General features: G+C 35.8%; 1 protein-coding gene across 1 annotated transcript; it reads right to left on the reverse strand.

The window, feature by feature from the left end:
* Window positions 1–5,605: 5,605 nt before the first annotated feature.
* LOC104674190 (taste receptor type 2 member 45-like) lies at window positions 5,606–6,577 on the reverse strand. The gene has a single exon (XM_010378450.2). The coding sequence runs from the start codon at window positions 6,575–6,577 to the stop codon at window positions 5,648–5,650; it is 930 nt and encodes a 309-aa protein (XP_010376752.2). The 3' UTR covers window positions 5,606–5,647.
* Window positions 6,578–15,073: the final 8,496 nt, after the last annotated feature.

Genomic DNA, 15,073 nt, shown 5'->3' on the forward strand with positions numbered 1-15,073 from the left:
GAGGGACTGAGGCAGGAGAATGGTGTGAACCCAGGAGGAGGAGCTTGCAGTGAGCTGAGAAGAAAGAAAAAAAATTCTCTGACTAATGTCAAAATGGAAAGCACTGGGGCATTCTATTGAATGAGTTCCAGGCTGTCTTAATGGAAAACAAGATAATTTCCAAAACAGTTCAAATTAACTCCTATTCAAATAATATGCCCTTGTCATAAGACAAAATGTTTCATACTGATGTTGAAATGAAAGCTGAATTCTCATTTGCTAGCATGTAAATCAGATCATATTCTTATTCATCATTTCGTAATTTTTTCCTTGTTTAAACTCTCCATAATTTGTATTCACAACAGCAGTTGTTAAGGAAATTTTCTATTCTAATACATAAACCGTACATCAGATGCCTACACTGTTACATGTAGCTTGGTCAAAACTAGAATCATGACCACTGTTGATTCATTTTTTCAATGCCAGATTTAGTGAATCCCAACTTTTCCTACCAAAAGCATGCAAAGTTTTCTTGGGAAGCCCAGGAAGGCCAATATTCCTTAAAATCTGGTTGCTGCTATCTAATACTTTTGTATAACTTATTGTTAACATGCTTATTAACACAAACACGTACACACACACACACACACGTACATACCACTCATGGTTGGGAAAAATTACTGTCGTATAATTACTAAAATGAAAAAATAGTTTTGTTACTTGGGCTTTTCAGTGCATTTTCAATGTTTATAAAACTTAATCTCTCATACTTATGCCTTTTACTAAGTTATTCTCTTGAGCCTAATACTTCAATATTATTTAATTAAAATATCCAGCAATTTTATAACTATTCCTTGGGCACTTAAAAATGTTTTCCATTGAAGAGTCCACATTTCTCTGTGTATAAATATTCAGTTTTATTTTCCTCTATATAATTTATTTTTGATTACTTAATGGTTTAAGATGAATAAATGTTAAAATCAGTCTCCCATCTTGGATTTTATTTCTTTTCAGTTTTTATAGTATAATGGTTTCTAAGAGGGGATCTTGGAGTCACACTGCCAGGACAGGAAACCAGATTCCTGGCTTGGTAAACCTATGATCTGAGACTTCATTTTACAACTACTCCCTGCCTCAGTGCACTCACCTATAAAAAGCAGATGGTAGGCCAGTGGAGTGGCTCAGGTCTGTGATCCCAGCACTTTGGAAGGTCGAGGCAGGTGGATCACATGAGGTCAAGAGTTCGAAACCAGCATGGCCAATACGATGAAACCCTGTATCCACTAGAAATGCAAAAATTAGCCAGGTGTGGTGGTGCACGCCTATAATCCCAGCTACTCAGGTGGCTGTACCAGGAGAATCATTGGAACCCAGGAGGTGAAGCTTGTAGGTAATCGAAATCACACCACTGCACTTCAGCCTGGGAGACAGAGCAAGACTCCATCTCAAAAAAGAAACAACAACCAAAAAAGATAATAATAAAACTGTCTTTGGTTAGTTTTCTTAGGAGTTAATATACTATTCGTATAACTACTTTCCATTTGACCTGTTTGCTCTAGGCAGGAACCAAAGATTGTTAGTTTTTGATTTAATCCCATTTTACTTGATATTTAAGACACCAGAGAGAACTTACACTTCTTTTTTCTTCTTCTTCTGAGTCAGAATCTCCCTCTGTTACCCAACCTGGAGTACAGTGGCAAGATCATAGTCCACTGCAGCCTTAGGTGCCTGGGCTCAAGCATTCCTCCTGCCTCAGCTTCCCAAGTATTTGGAACTATAGGCATGCACCACCATGCTAGCAAATTTTTTAAAAAATATTTTGTGGAGATGGAGTTTCCATATGCAGCACAGGGAACTCCTGCTCTCAACTGATTCTCCCACATTGGCCTCCCAAAGAACTAGCACTACAGGCAGGAGCCATCACATCCAGCCTGCAGTGGGAGTGCTTGAAGGTCAGAAGCTACCTAGAGCTTCAGCTCATGTCCATCCCAAGGCGGATGTAATCAGTTTGTAGTTATTACCTCTTCCTGAATGTGTAACTGAAGTGGATATCTAAGGCAGCTAGCAGGACTGTCACATTCTTCCTGAACTGTAGAGTAAGGGACATTATTATAGCAGGACCAACAGGAAGCCTCTGAAATTCTCCACTACTGGCAACACAATATATAGTATATAATAACCGCATTCCCTAAGGAATGGAATTGGTCACTGCCATGACAAAACACTTGCAAGTTACAGGGATGGTAGTCTCTTTATATCCCTATTCACTTAACCTATCTGGCCTCTACCAAAACTAGATGGATTATAAAATACATGCAGATTACCATAAACTTAAAACAACACTCACAAATGCTTTCCAGGATATGCTATCTTCACTGAGCAGAGCTTAGCTTTTGGTACTTTTTACGGGGCTCGTGATGTGGTGAATGTTTCTTAATCTACACCTAGTAGGATGGAAAATCAAAACAATTTGCCTTGTATTAAGAATAACAGCACTGCTTCACTGTTTTATGTCAGAGCTCTGTCCTTCTGTTCTCAGTTTAATTTACAATTTTTAAAACATCGACCTAATTTAATATATTAATAATATTAAGACTAGGCCCTGTGGCACATGACTGTAATCCAAGCACTTCTGGAGGCCAACATGGGTGGATCACTTGAGGCCAGGAGTTTGAGACCAGCATGGGAAACATGGTGAAATCCTAACCCTCCAGAAAATACAAAAATTAGCCAGGCATGGTGGTGTTCCCCTGCAGTCCCAGCTGCTAGCAATGCGGAGGTGGGAGAATCACTGGAGCCAGAAGGTTGAGGCTGTAATGAGCTTTGATCCTGCCACTGCACTCCAGCCTCAAGGACAGAATGAGAACCTGTTCAAATTAATGACAATAATAATAATATATTAGTTGGTACAATAATGAGGAAATGACAAGTTTCTTAAATACAATAAAATACCCTAATGTTGAATGGAAGGAAAATACCAAAAGAAAATAAAAAAGCCTGAGAAGATTCAGGGACCTACAACATAGGTGATGTTTTAAAGCGTTCAGTGTCCCCAGTCCACATGTCCAAACAATCTTTTTTTTAAAGTAAATGGCATGTTGCTGTCTCCATATATTTCCTATTACTACAAAAGAGACACAATGTTTTGGGCGTCTACTGGGATTTTGGAGCCAACATATTCTACATTTGAAAATATTGCTCTGACTCATTAACGAAATTTCCAAAGGCTACTGGTCTCAAGTGGAACCCAGAAAAAAGAGGGCTCTACAGAAGTTAATAGGCTCTGGTCCAAGCTGCTCTGGCCACTGTGCTAGATGATCTAGCAGAATTCAAAGCTGCTAGAGGCATACAGAGTCGGCATTATAGGACTCTGTGCATGCCACTGAGAAGCCTGTAGGAAAGGGGAGAGCAAATCCCTATGGAATTAGTGCAAGACCCTTCCATCTTCAGCAGAGGAGTATCCTCCGTCTGAAAAACAAAACAGCAAGTGCAGAACATTGATGAAAGCATAGAGTCCCTGTAAACACAAGCCCCTATAAGCACAAAACCCGTACAACTCTGTACAAGTCATATGCTCATAAAGCAGCCATGATTGGAGAACATGAGCACATCTGAGTGGCACAAGGAGGGGCGGTATTGCATACAAACATGTGATGTCTCAGATTCCCTTACTATGTCCTACTCTCCTGGCCAGCACCTTGCCTGATCCAGATCATCTTTCCATTTGGGACTTGAATGTATCATCACACTGTGGGCATGATGTGAGACTTTCATAACCTCCGCCAAGAAACAATTGACATAGGGCAGAACAGCAGAGCCCCTCCCTGTGAAGTAGCTGGTTACTAACTCAATTTTTTGAAATGAAATGCCATTTTTGTTTATATAATAATCAACTAGAAAATATCATAATACAAACATATAATTGGCAATAAAAAATACGTATGTGAATAGAACAAAGTCTTGTATATGCTTTTTTAATAACATTGTAATAGGTGCCATCTAATTTTCATGTTCTACCTTGCCTCCAATTCAGACACCTGATACAGCTGCATCAAGATTATATTATTGTGATAGTTCCCCTAAAATTCTGGAATAGCCAAACTTTTACTTTGAGGAAAGATTCTAATTGGATAAGCCTGTAACCTCAACCTAAGACCAGAACAGCGGAATTCACGCAACTGCAGATTTTGTGATGAGTTTTCTTTTCATTGGTTTACCACATTAACTTATCCACTTTATCCTCCCATTTATTTGTTCATTAAAATATCATTTTTGACCATCTATTCTTGGTGCTGGGTTCTAGTTCCTGGGAGTCAACAGAAAACAAGACAAACATGATCTGTCATTTTACAGTTCTTACAGGGAACTGAGGAAGATATATGATTAAAAAATACATAAATCAGGTGTGGGGATGATTTATCTTAAGGTTTAAATAACATTGTTAAAATTTCATAACACCAGGAATTAATACAGTCAGGTAGGATTTAGCTGTGAACAAGACTCTGCATTTCTTTCTTATAATAGTACTTTCTAGTAATGAATATGTCAAAACACTTTCATCATTGACAACAAAAGTACAACTTAAAGGCACATCCCATAATGAATACATAGATTTCATAGATACTATTTAAACATTTACAAAAAGTTTCACTGAATTATTTTCCATAATTTCTATACTGTTTTTTCATTGATTGGTTTTTTTTTAGAAAAGAGAAAATTTGAGTTCTCTCATGTGAAGTTTAGAAGGAATTTTATAAATGGAAGATAAGGATATAATTAGCAATTCAGGGGCTTAGAAGTGCTTTAGAAAAAATAGTAAAATAATTTACATCACATCTCGACTTCAAAAAGATCTTTTCTTCAATTCAAAAGCTGAACGAAATGAGGTTTCTAACTGCATATGGAAACCGATAATAGCAATCAAGATCATGATCATGATTTTTAATCCTTTTATTATCAAAGAGATTTTTATCTAAGCTATTCGCATACTTGTATGACATCTAATATTCCTCAGTACAGCTTATGGTAGATATAGACAAAATTTACTCTGCATATGCTTGTACTCGAATTTTATTGGGTGCGTTGTTTTCTAATAATAATTGTTTACTTTTTACTAAACATAAAATAGGAATTCATAATGGACTAAAACCCCGAGGAGACATCCTCATTATTGATTTAGAATTGAATGACATTACCATCCAATAAGTTAGAGGTTCAAACAATGAATTCTAAGCACACTGTGGTATATTTTTGTGGCTCAAATAACAATAGAAAACAGCAACATTTTTCCCGAGATAAGCTATTAGTTCCTAACAATTAAAATCAAACATAAATTCTACAAATGAAACATAAAACACATTCATGAAATAAACATGGCTTCATAATTCTGAAGATTTTTTATCATATTTTGCATACTTTGGCAGTTCGTGTGAAAAAACAAAAAAGAGTATGTTATTGTCAATGTTCTTAAGTTTTTCATACATACATAAACACAGTTACACATATATATACTTTTTTAGACTAACTTTAGGTAAAAGACTTTTCTAGGTATAGGTTTGGAAATTATTCATACACATACATTACAGAAAACACAGTAAGAAATAGAAAATGTTTCATATACCACCAGTTTGTTTTCTGCTAGAAGACACACAATGCCCCTCTCTTGAATCTATGGAGATAAAGGCTTCTGTCCTTTCACCCAGTACCTCACTTGCCACAAAACTGAAAGAAAAGTCTGCTTTAGCTTCTTGTTTCCCCAAATCAGGATGAATGGGTGGGCTGAAGGATAGCTGAATGTAATAGCTTGGCAGAACATGAAGACAGGGTTATTATCCAGAGTCTGAAGATTCCAAACTGATATGGTTACGAACACAAAGTAAATGCCACATAACAAGAGGAAGGCAATCACAGTTTGCAAAGCTTTTATGTGGACCTTGGTATTGGGATCTTGAGATCCTTTCCCATGAAGCTGCATCTTCTTGAGATGTTTACACAGAGAAGAGATTAACAGCAGAAAAGATATCAGGGTCAGAGTAAAGGGTACTAAGTTTACTAGCATGGTTACAGTCGTACCTGAAAGGAACATTGTCCTCATCAATTTGATCTTCCAAGTCATGTTTCCTTCATATTCTTTTGCCTGTACACTCTGATTCATATTTATCACAAAAAGATGACAAGGCAAAAATAGCAAATTCCCCAACAGCATCACCAGAATGACATTCTTAACTCTCCTCTTTAAGTGAAGAAAAATAAGGTTGGAGAAATTGGCAATCTTAAGCAGATAAAATATGCTGAGGCTAGTAGCAAGCCAGTTGCTCAAATGGCTGGTTACTGCCCAGACATTATAAGTGGTAGTTCTTACCTCTACACTATAAAAAGCTGGATTCAACACAATTGAATACCAATGTAATAATAACACCCAGAGCAAACCAATTCTGGAGACAGCCAGAGCAGTGAGAATTTGGTCAGCAAAGGAGATCTTTTGTCTCTTGACCCACTCAGTGCAATTTACCAATGCTATGAAGCCATTAGCAAAATTTCCAATAACAAATGTAACCACTACTAGAATGCAAAAAATGATGGGTAGAAAAGTTATCATGTCCGAACAGACAAAAAGAAATTTTTAAAACGCTGGTGTTGTGTCCAGAGTTGGTTCCTGCAGGTGGGTTCGTGATCTCGCTGACTTCAAGAATGGAGCTGCGGACCTTTGCAGTGAGTGTTACAGCTCTTAAAGACAGCAGGGACCCAAAGAGTGAGCAGTAGCAAGGTTTATCATGAAGAGCAAAAGGACAAAGATTCCACAGCATGGGAGGGGACCTGAGGGAATTGTTGCTGCAGGCTCTGGAGGCCCGGTTTATTCCCTTATTTGTCCCCTCCCATGTTCCATTTCTGTCCTATCAGAGTGCCCTTTTTTCAATTCTCCCAGCAATTGGCTACTTTTAGGATCCCACTGATTGGTGCATTTTGCAGAGCACTGATTGGTGCATTTTACAGAGCAATGATTGGTGAGTTTTACAGAGCACTGATTGGTGCATTACAATCCTCTGGCCAGCTACAGAGTGCTGATTGGTGCGTTTTTACAGAGTGTTGATTGGTGCATTTTACAATCCCCTTGCTAACTAGAGAGAAGTTCTCCAATTCTTTACTCCACCCAGGAAGTCCAGCTGGCTTCACCACTCAATGTAATGTCACTGGTTGTGATTGCTTGAATATCCTGACCTTAAATTCTATGCAAACCTAATTTGTGAATGTGCTGGGTTATTCTTTTTACTTTTAAATGTTGTGACCAGCATCAAGCCAGAAATCACCATGGCATATTAATTGAGGAGTTCAATCATCTCCTTATGGAAAACATTCTTATTTTCAAACAACTCAAATTAACTCATTCATTCACTGTCTGTTCTTGTTATGGGCTGGAATTATTCATACTGAAATTAACAGGAAACCTGAATCCTCATTTGCTAGTACACAAATAAGGACATATTCACTTTCAGTGTTTGCAGGTTTTCATTGTGAAACCTCTCCATCATTTGTCTTTAGCAACTTCAGTTCCTAGGGAAGTTTTATAACCCAACACATAGATCATATAGTAAATGTCTGAATCCTTAAAAGGAGCTTAGTCATAACTAAGATCATCACCATTATGGACTTTTTTAAATGCCAGATTTAAAAACACAGAATCCAAACTGCTTTTATCAAAAGCATCTAAGGTTTTCTTGAGAACCACAGGCAGGCCAATACCCTATAAGATCTGGTTGCTGCTAATACTTTTGTATAACTTCATTATTCACAAGCTCATAAATATGCATACAAATACACACACGTGCACACCACTTATGAATGGAACAAATTATTTTCTCATAATTTCCAAAATAGAAAATTAGTTTCCAAGAGGTTGTGCAGATGAAATTAGTCCTATTTTCCCACTCAGAATTTTCAGCCCATGAATAATATTTATTATCAAACATATCTCTAATTCTTAGGACTTTGGTAAAGTTTCTCTCAAGTCTAATGCTTAAATATTTATTATTATATAAAATATTTAGCAATTTTATAAGTATTCCTAAGTACCAGACCCTTTGATATATAATCTTGCAGTATCCACCCATCAAAGGAAGACTGACTACCTTGCCCCTAAACTTGGAGTTCAGTCTTTTAACTTGCTTTGATAAAGAGAAAATTACAACACCTTGCATAGAGATTTGAGATGGCTTCCATACTGGGGATTCTTCCTCTTTCCATTTACCATGAAAATATCACCTGGCTATTACACTGTTCCCAGAAGGAGAATGAGAAACTAGTGAACTCAGATTGCCCCCACCTGATCCAGAATAAACTGGCCAAACTCTGTCTCCAAGATGCAGAATCAGGCCCATCTCAAATCACCAGAGCCATCCACCATACCGAGCTTAGAAAAATGAAATCCAGGCCAAACTCGGGGAGGCCGAGGAGGGCAGATCACGAGATCAAGCGATGGAGACCATCCTGGCCAACATGGTGAAACTCTGTCTCTACTAAAAATACAAAAATTAGCCGAGGATGGTGACACGCAACTGTAGACCCAGCTACTCAGGAGGCTGAGGCAGGAGAATTGCTTGAACCCGGGAAGTGGAGGTTGCAGTGAGCCGAGATCACCCCACTGCACTCTAGCCTGGGCAACAGTGTGAGACTTCATCTCAAAAGCACACAAACAAGGAAACAAAAAGATGAAATCCAAAGACATGTGAGACATTTATGTCTAATGTAGTTTTGGAGGGTATTCTCCTGCAGAAAAACATAACTGATAAAAGAACTTTGCTAAACCAAGAGTGTGGGAAATGTGCACAACCTTGTTGTGTCAGGAATTCAGGAGTCAAAAGAAAAAAATGGGTGGGGAATGGCAATGGTTTGTCCTGTGAGGGGGATAATTAAGGCTAGAAGAAATCCTTTGGAAAGATCTGGGCTTAGAAGATAATATCATCTCAAATTTTCTCATGTTGCAACTAAATAAGAAAGTTCCTATTTCAACTATCTCATTGTTGTATAAGAATGTATACAAATAGTTGATATTTACCCTCAGTATATAATGAGATGAGTAATAATAATTTCTATGAGACATTTCTCTGAATTACAAGTTTGTATTATTGAAGTTATAATGCACACTTAAAAATGAACCAATACAAAAATGGGAAATTCCACAATGTATCATAAACCCTCAAGTAACCATGATGCAGGGCAAGAGAAGGAACAGTAAAAACAGCCTAGGTCCATCTCCATGTCAGTTTCCTGACATGAAAGTGGTAATGATTTTCTTCTTTTTGTAATACTTTTGTTAAATAAGAGAATAAAAGCAAGGTCTAGGCATCCTCCTGCAACTTGGAAGAAGCTGGAAATTCATTTGATGTGATTAGCGTTTTGGATAGTAACTTGTCTGTTTCTGGGTCGTCATCACAAACTCTCCTCACAGGGAAATTCAGTGAGCAGTACTGGATCTCAAAATCTCATTAAAATTAATAAGATAAAGTATCTCAACCACAGCTCCACCATTCTATTCCATGATTGTAATTTTACACTGTTTTTAATAGCAGAAATCAAGACTTATTAGTTTTTAACAGTCTTTCAAATATCAAATAGTAAAACAATACTTACAAGTTTATCAAAACATGAAGGACACCTGATATAAGTAGACTTTAAGTCAGTCTCATGGAAGCAAAACTGAATCTAGTGCATCTATGGAATTCCACCATTTATTCGCTATCCATGAATATAGTTTTTGTTACAGAACTATAACCTTCGAACTCCATCATCACTCACTCAAGTGTGACAAGATCTGAGGTCTTACCTCTGTTTGACAATTTGCTCCCAAAACCCCTCTTTAGAAATAAAAGCTTGCTCATAAAATGTGTTATTTGCTTTATCTTTCTTATTAGGGAGTTCTGTTTACACTAAAATCTAAATTGTTTATATCGTGATCATAGAGAAAGGCAGATTCATTTAAGGTCGTGCATAAATAATTATTTGCTTAAGTAATGTATTCTAAAATAAAATACACTTAATTTCTAAATCTAAAGTGTTGAGCTTGACTTAAATTTGTCTGTTTACTACTGTACCTGTCCCACAATAGTGATCGTTTTTAAATTACTTATTTTCCGATTTATGTATTTAAATATTTCAAAAACAAATCATTTAATGAGATAGATGAAGACATAGATCATGATGATAATGATGCCGGCAGGTGAAAGGGAGAATGCTATTTGACAAATGTGATTTCAGTCTTGATTCTATGTACTGGAGTTCAGGGTAATGAACACTATTATTCTTCCTCATGGGCTCGTGATTCTTCTCTGATTCTCAGCATCAGGCCTAGACAAATACCCTCACATGGTACTTCATCAAGAATAATGTAAAACCAACATATTTTCATGATTTATTTGCTTTTATTCTCTTTCACTACATTTTAAAAGTTGATAACAAAAGTGACCTCCAAGAATTAAGATTCTATTTTGGGGATTTGGAGCATTTTTCAATACGAACATGGACACATACAGGTATGCAATAATACAGTACATCAACTTTATTTCTCCTTTTAATAGCATCATTAGCAAGCCAAATTCTTGCAAATGCTTTTTCCCATCTTAGCTATGGTGACTAAATCTGGATTATTTTACTATAGCAATCAAAGTAGCATTATATATGCACAAATATACTAAAAAGTCATGCTAAATATGTTTTTACCTTAACAAATTTGCCTTTCTATGATTTTTTTTTCTAATGCAGAGCCAAAAAACTTAGAGTAACAAAATACTTTACCCAACACACCAGTGTACACAGGAATACTATTGTGAAATTAGAATGCTAACAACACAAATATAAATATTTCTTTTACAGACACATTTTAATATATTTAATTTCATATATTTAATATTCATCATACTGTACTTTATTGGAAATTCATTAGTTTCTGACACTTTCAAATGTGTATCATAAGTAGTTAAATTGTAAATTACAAAAAGGTGTCTATCAATCATAAATACTCAAATTTTGATGTTTCAAACTCATATTATCATTAAGAAGGTGGATTTACAGTTCCTGCTTATGTCTTCTTTTGTTTTAATTAATGTAATAAAAGTTTTGGACCAGGTGTGGTGGCTCACACCTGTAATCCTAGCATTTTGGGAGGCTGAGGCAGGTAGATTGTCTGAGCACAGGAGTTCAAGCCCAGCCTGGGCAACATGGCAAAACCCTGTCTCTACAAAAAGTAGAAGAAAACGTATCAGGGCATGGTGGTGCACGCCTGTTGTCCTAGCTACTCAGGAGACTAAGATGGGAGAATCACTTAAGCCAAGGTGGCAGAGGTTGTATTGAGCCAAAATTGTGCTTGTGCACTCCAGCCTGGGCAACAGAGTGAGACCCTGTTCAAAATAAAAAAAGAAAAGTTTTAAATTTTAACTTGGATTTCTCAGTACCATAATGCTCTATTCTCCTTGATTCAGCAAAACTCTAATTACAATGGTATCTATGAGAATATGCTGTGTCATCCTAATTGTATACTTAGAAATGTATTTTATGTTTCTGCTTTTTTAACATTTTTTATTGTGGAGCATAACATACATACAGAGAGTACTAACACTTCATAAACAGAAAAAGAAAAAATTATAACGTTGACATCAATGTTACCACAACTTCATCAGAAATAGAATTTGCCAGCAATGCAGATAATCCCAATATGTGTTTTCTTGATGATATTTTCTTCCATCCTGACTATCCCAATTGTTATGATCATTACTCATGTTTCACTGTCGAGCTTGATCACCAATGTAATAAATTACAATGTATTAAAAATAAGGTTTTCCAAACTTTATGTAAATGAGATTATAGTAAATGTATTTTTCCATCTTGATAATTCCTCTCACATCTGTGAGTATTATTATCTATGTAGCTCCAATTTGTTCATTTTCTTTGTTGTATTATTCTGTTGTAAACATTTCAGTCTTGTTTGTTAATTTTGCTCACTGTATAGTATTCCACTGTATAAGATATGCCACAATTTTTTTATCCATTTGTAGGACTGATAGACATTTGGAGGACTTCTCAACCTTAGCTATTAAAACTCAGTGACATGCATGTGTATGTATATGTATTCTGATAAGAGTGAAAATACTTGGTCTTAGGATGTGATCCTTCTTCTTAATCAGATAACACCAGGCTCAGCTGAAATGATGGCACAGATTTATAATTCCAGGAGTAATGTATGAAAATTCCCATTATGTCAAATCCTTTCCAAAATAAGTAATGTCAGGGTAATATTTACAGTTTTGTATTTATATAAAATACTATTAAACAATATTTTCCAAGCCCTTTTCTATTCTCAATCAGGATGCATTTTTACTTCAAAAAATTAGTTTTTATTCTATGACTGTTATTTCACATACACTTATTAATATAATATATAATATATAATTATATATTATACATATTTATTTATATTTCATTATAAATTTGTCTAACATGTTTTCTTCAATTTCAAATAATCTTTTGTTATAAGGAAGCATAATTACACTGGAGATACTTCCTTTAATCAATCATTATGTCAAATGATTTTGAAAAAATATAATCAGTTAACAGCATACTGTAAGGGAAATTTCAGGATTAAGAACTCTTAAAAGGACTCAAAGAAAAAATCTTGAAATATAAAAATAGTCTAAAAGTTTAATGTAGGCATCCATAGGAAAATACAAATATATTATTGTTGTTAGTGAAAAAATGATTGGTAGTAAGTTTATCATATCTGAAGTTTTTTAAAAGGCAGGCCTGATATCACTGGTCAAGATTCCCTTTAAAGTCCAGACCTTAACTTCTATGTGTACCTGATTCCTGAATGTGCAGTAATGTTCTTGTTCCTTTTAAATTCTGTGACCGATGTCAAACAGGAAAGCATCTCAATATGCTAATGGGTGAAATCAATGCTGCCTTTATGGAAAACATGATAATTTCCAAGACAGCTCAAATTAACTCCTATTCAAACACAATGTCCTTGCTGTAAGATAAAATTTTCCATATAGGTGTTGAAGTGAAAGGTGAATTCTCATCTACTAGCATACCAAGGATTGGCATGTTGTTCTACAATTTTTTCCTTGTTTAACCTCTCCATAATTTGTGTTCAGCAACTTCAGTTGTTAAAGTAATGTGGCACATATACACCATGGAATACTATGCAGCCATAAAAAAGGATGAGTTTGCGTCCTTTGTAGGGACATGGATGCAGCTGGAAACCATCATTCTTAGCAAACTATCACAAGAACAGAAAACCAAACACCGCATGTTCTCACTCATAGGTGGGAACTGAACAATGAGATCACTTGGACTCGGGAAGGGGAACATCACACACTGGGGCCTATCATGGGGAGGGGGGAGGAGGGAGGGATTGCATTGGGGAGTTATACATGATATAAATGATGAATTGATGGGTGCTGACGAGTTGATGGGTGCAGCACACCAACATGGCATAAGTATACATATGTAACAAACCTGCACGTTATGCACATGTACCCTAGAACTTAAAGTATAATAGAAAATAAAAAAATAAAAAATAAAAAAAAAAAAAGAAATTTTACAACCCAATACATAGATGACACATGGGTTGTATTACTCAGTAAAGGGAGCTTGGACATAACTAGGATCATCACCAAATTAGATTTAATTTTTCAACACCAGTAACATGTAGAGTGAATCCCAACTTTCCCTACCAAAAGCATTCAAGGTTTTCTTGGGAACCTCAGAAAAGCCAATAATTCTTAAAACCTGGCGGCTAGTAATACTTTTATATAACTTACTGTTAACACGCTCATTAATACAAACACAGCCACACACATACACGCATACCCATCCGCTCATGGATAGAAGAAATTATTGTCCTATAATTTCTAAGACAGAAAATTAATTTCAGGGAGATCATCCAAGTAGACGTAGCCCTATTTTCCCATTTGGGCTTTTCAACCCATTTTCAATATTTATCAAACTTATCTCTCATGCTGAGGCCTTTGAATAAGTTTTTCTCTTGAGTCTAATTTTTAAATATTAATTTTTTAATTAAAATACTCAGCAATTGTGTCACTATTGTAGGTTACTTGAAAAACACATGTTTTCCATTGAAGAGTCTAGATTTCTTCATATATGAATATTTGGCTTTATTTTTCTCTATTTAATTTATTGACTAATTAATGGTTTAAGAGGAATAGATGTTAAAATCAGTCTCCACACATGCACACGTATGTTTATTGCGGCACTATTCACAATAGCAAAGACTTGGAATCAACCCAAATGTCCATCTGTGACAGACTGGATTAAGAAAATGTGGCACATATACACCATGGAATATTATGCAGCCATAAAAAAGGATGAGTTTGCATCCTTTGTAGGGACATGGATGCAGCTGGAAACCATCATTCTTAGCAAACTATCACAAGAACAGAAAATCAAACACCGCATGTTCTCACTCATAGGTGTGAACTGAACAATGACATCACTTGGACTTGGGAAGGGGAACATCACACGTTGGGGCCTATCATGGGGAGGGGGGAGGGGGGAGGGATTGCATTGGGAGTTATACCTGATATAAATGACGAATTGATGGGTAAAAAAATAATAAAATAAAATAAAATAAAATAAATAAAATAAAAAATAAAATAAAATCAGTCTCCAATCTTGGATTTTATTTCTTTTCCATTTTTTAGTATAATTGTTTCTAAGAGATGATTTAGGAGTCAGACTGCCAAGATAGGAAACCAGATTTTCTGTTTCATATAACTATGGTCTGAGACTTCATTTTACAACTATTCTCTCCCTCAATATAATCATCTGTAAAACTCAGATGATAAGAATATTATCTTTGGGTAGTCTTTATGAGGAGTTAGTATACTATTTGTATAACTGCTTTCAATTTTACCTGTCTAGTACAGGCAGGAACAATTAATATTTTTTCATATGATCTTTCGTTACTTGATACATAAAAAATACCAGTGAGAACTTCCTCTTTTAGGGGGGTGGTGGGGCAAGGAAGACAGGGTCTTGCTGTGTCACCAAGGTTGGAATTCAGTGGCTTGATCACAGCTGATTG

The sequence above is a fragment of the Rhinopithecus roxellana genome, chromosome 10 (assembly GCF_007565055.1).
Source record: "Rhinopithecus roxellana isolate Shanxi Qingling chromosome 10, ASM756505v1, whole genome shotgun sequence".
Taxonomy (NCBI): domain Eukaryota; kingdom Metazoa; phylum Chordata; class Mammalia; order Primates; family Cercopithecidae; genus Rhinopithecus; species Rhinopithecus roxellana.

Bases quoted from the DNA above. Each gene is read 5' to 3' on its own strand.
- LOC104674190 (XM_010378450.2), bottom strand. From the start codon at position 6,577: ATGATAACTTTTCTACCCATCATTTTTTGCATTCTAGTAGTGGTTACA.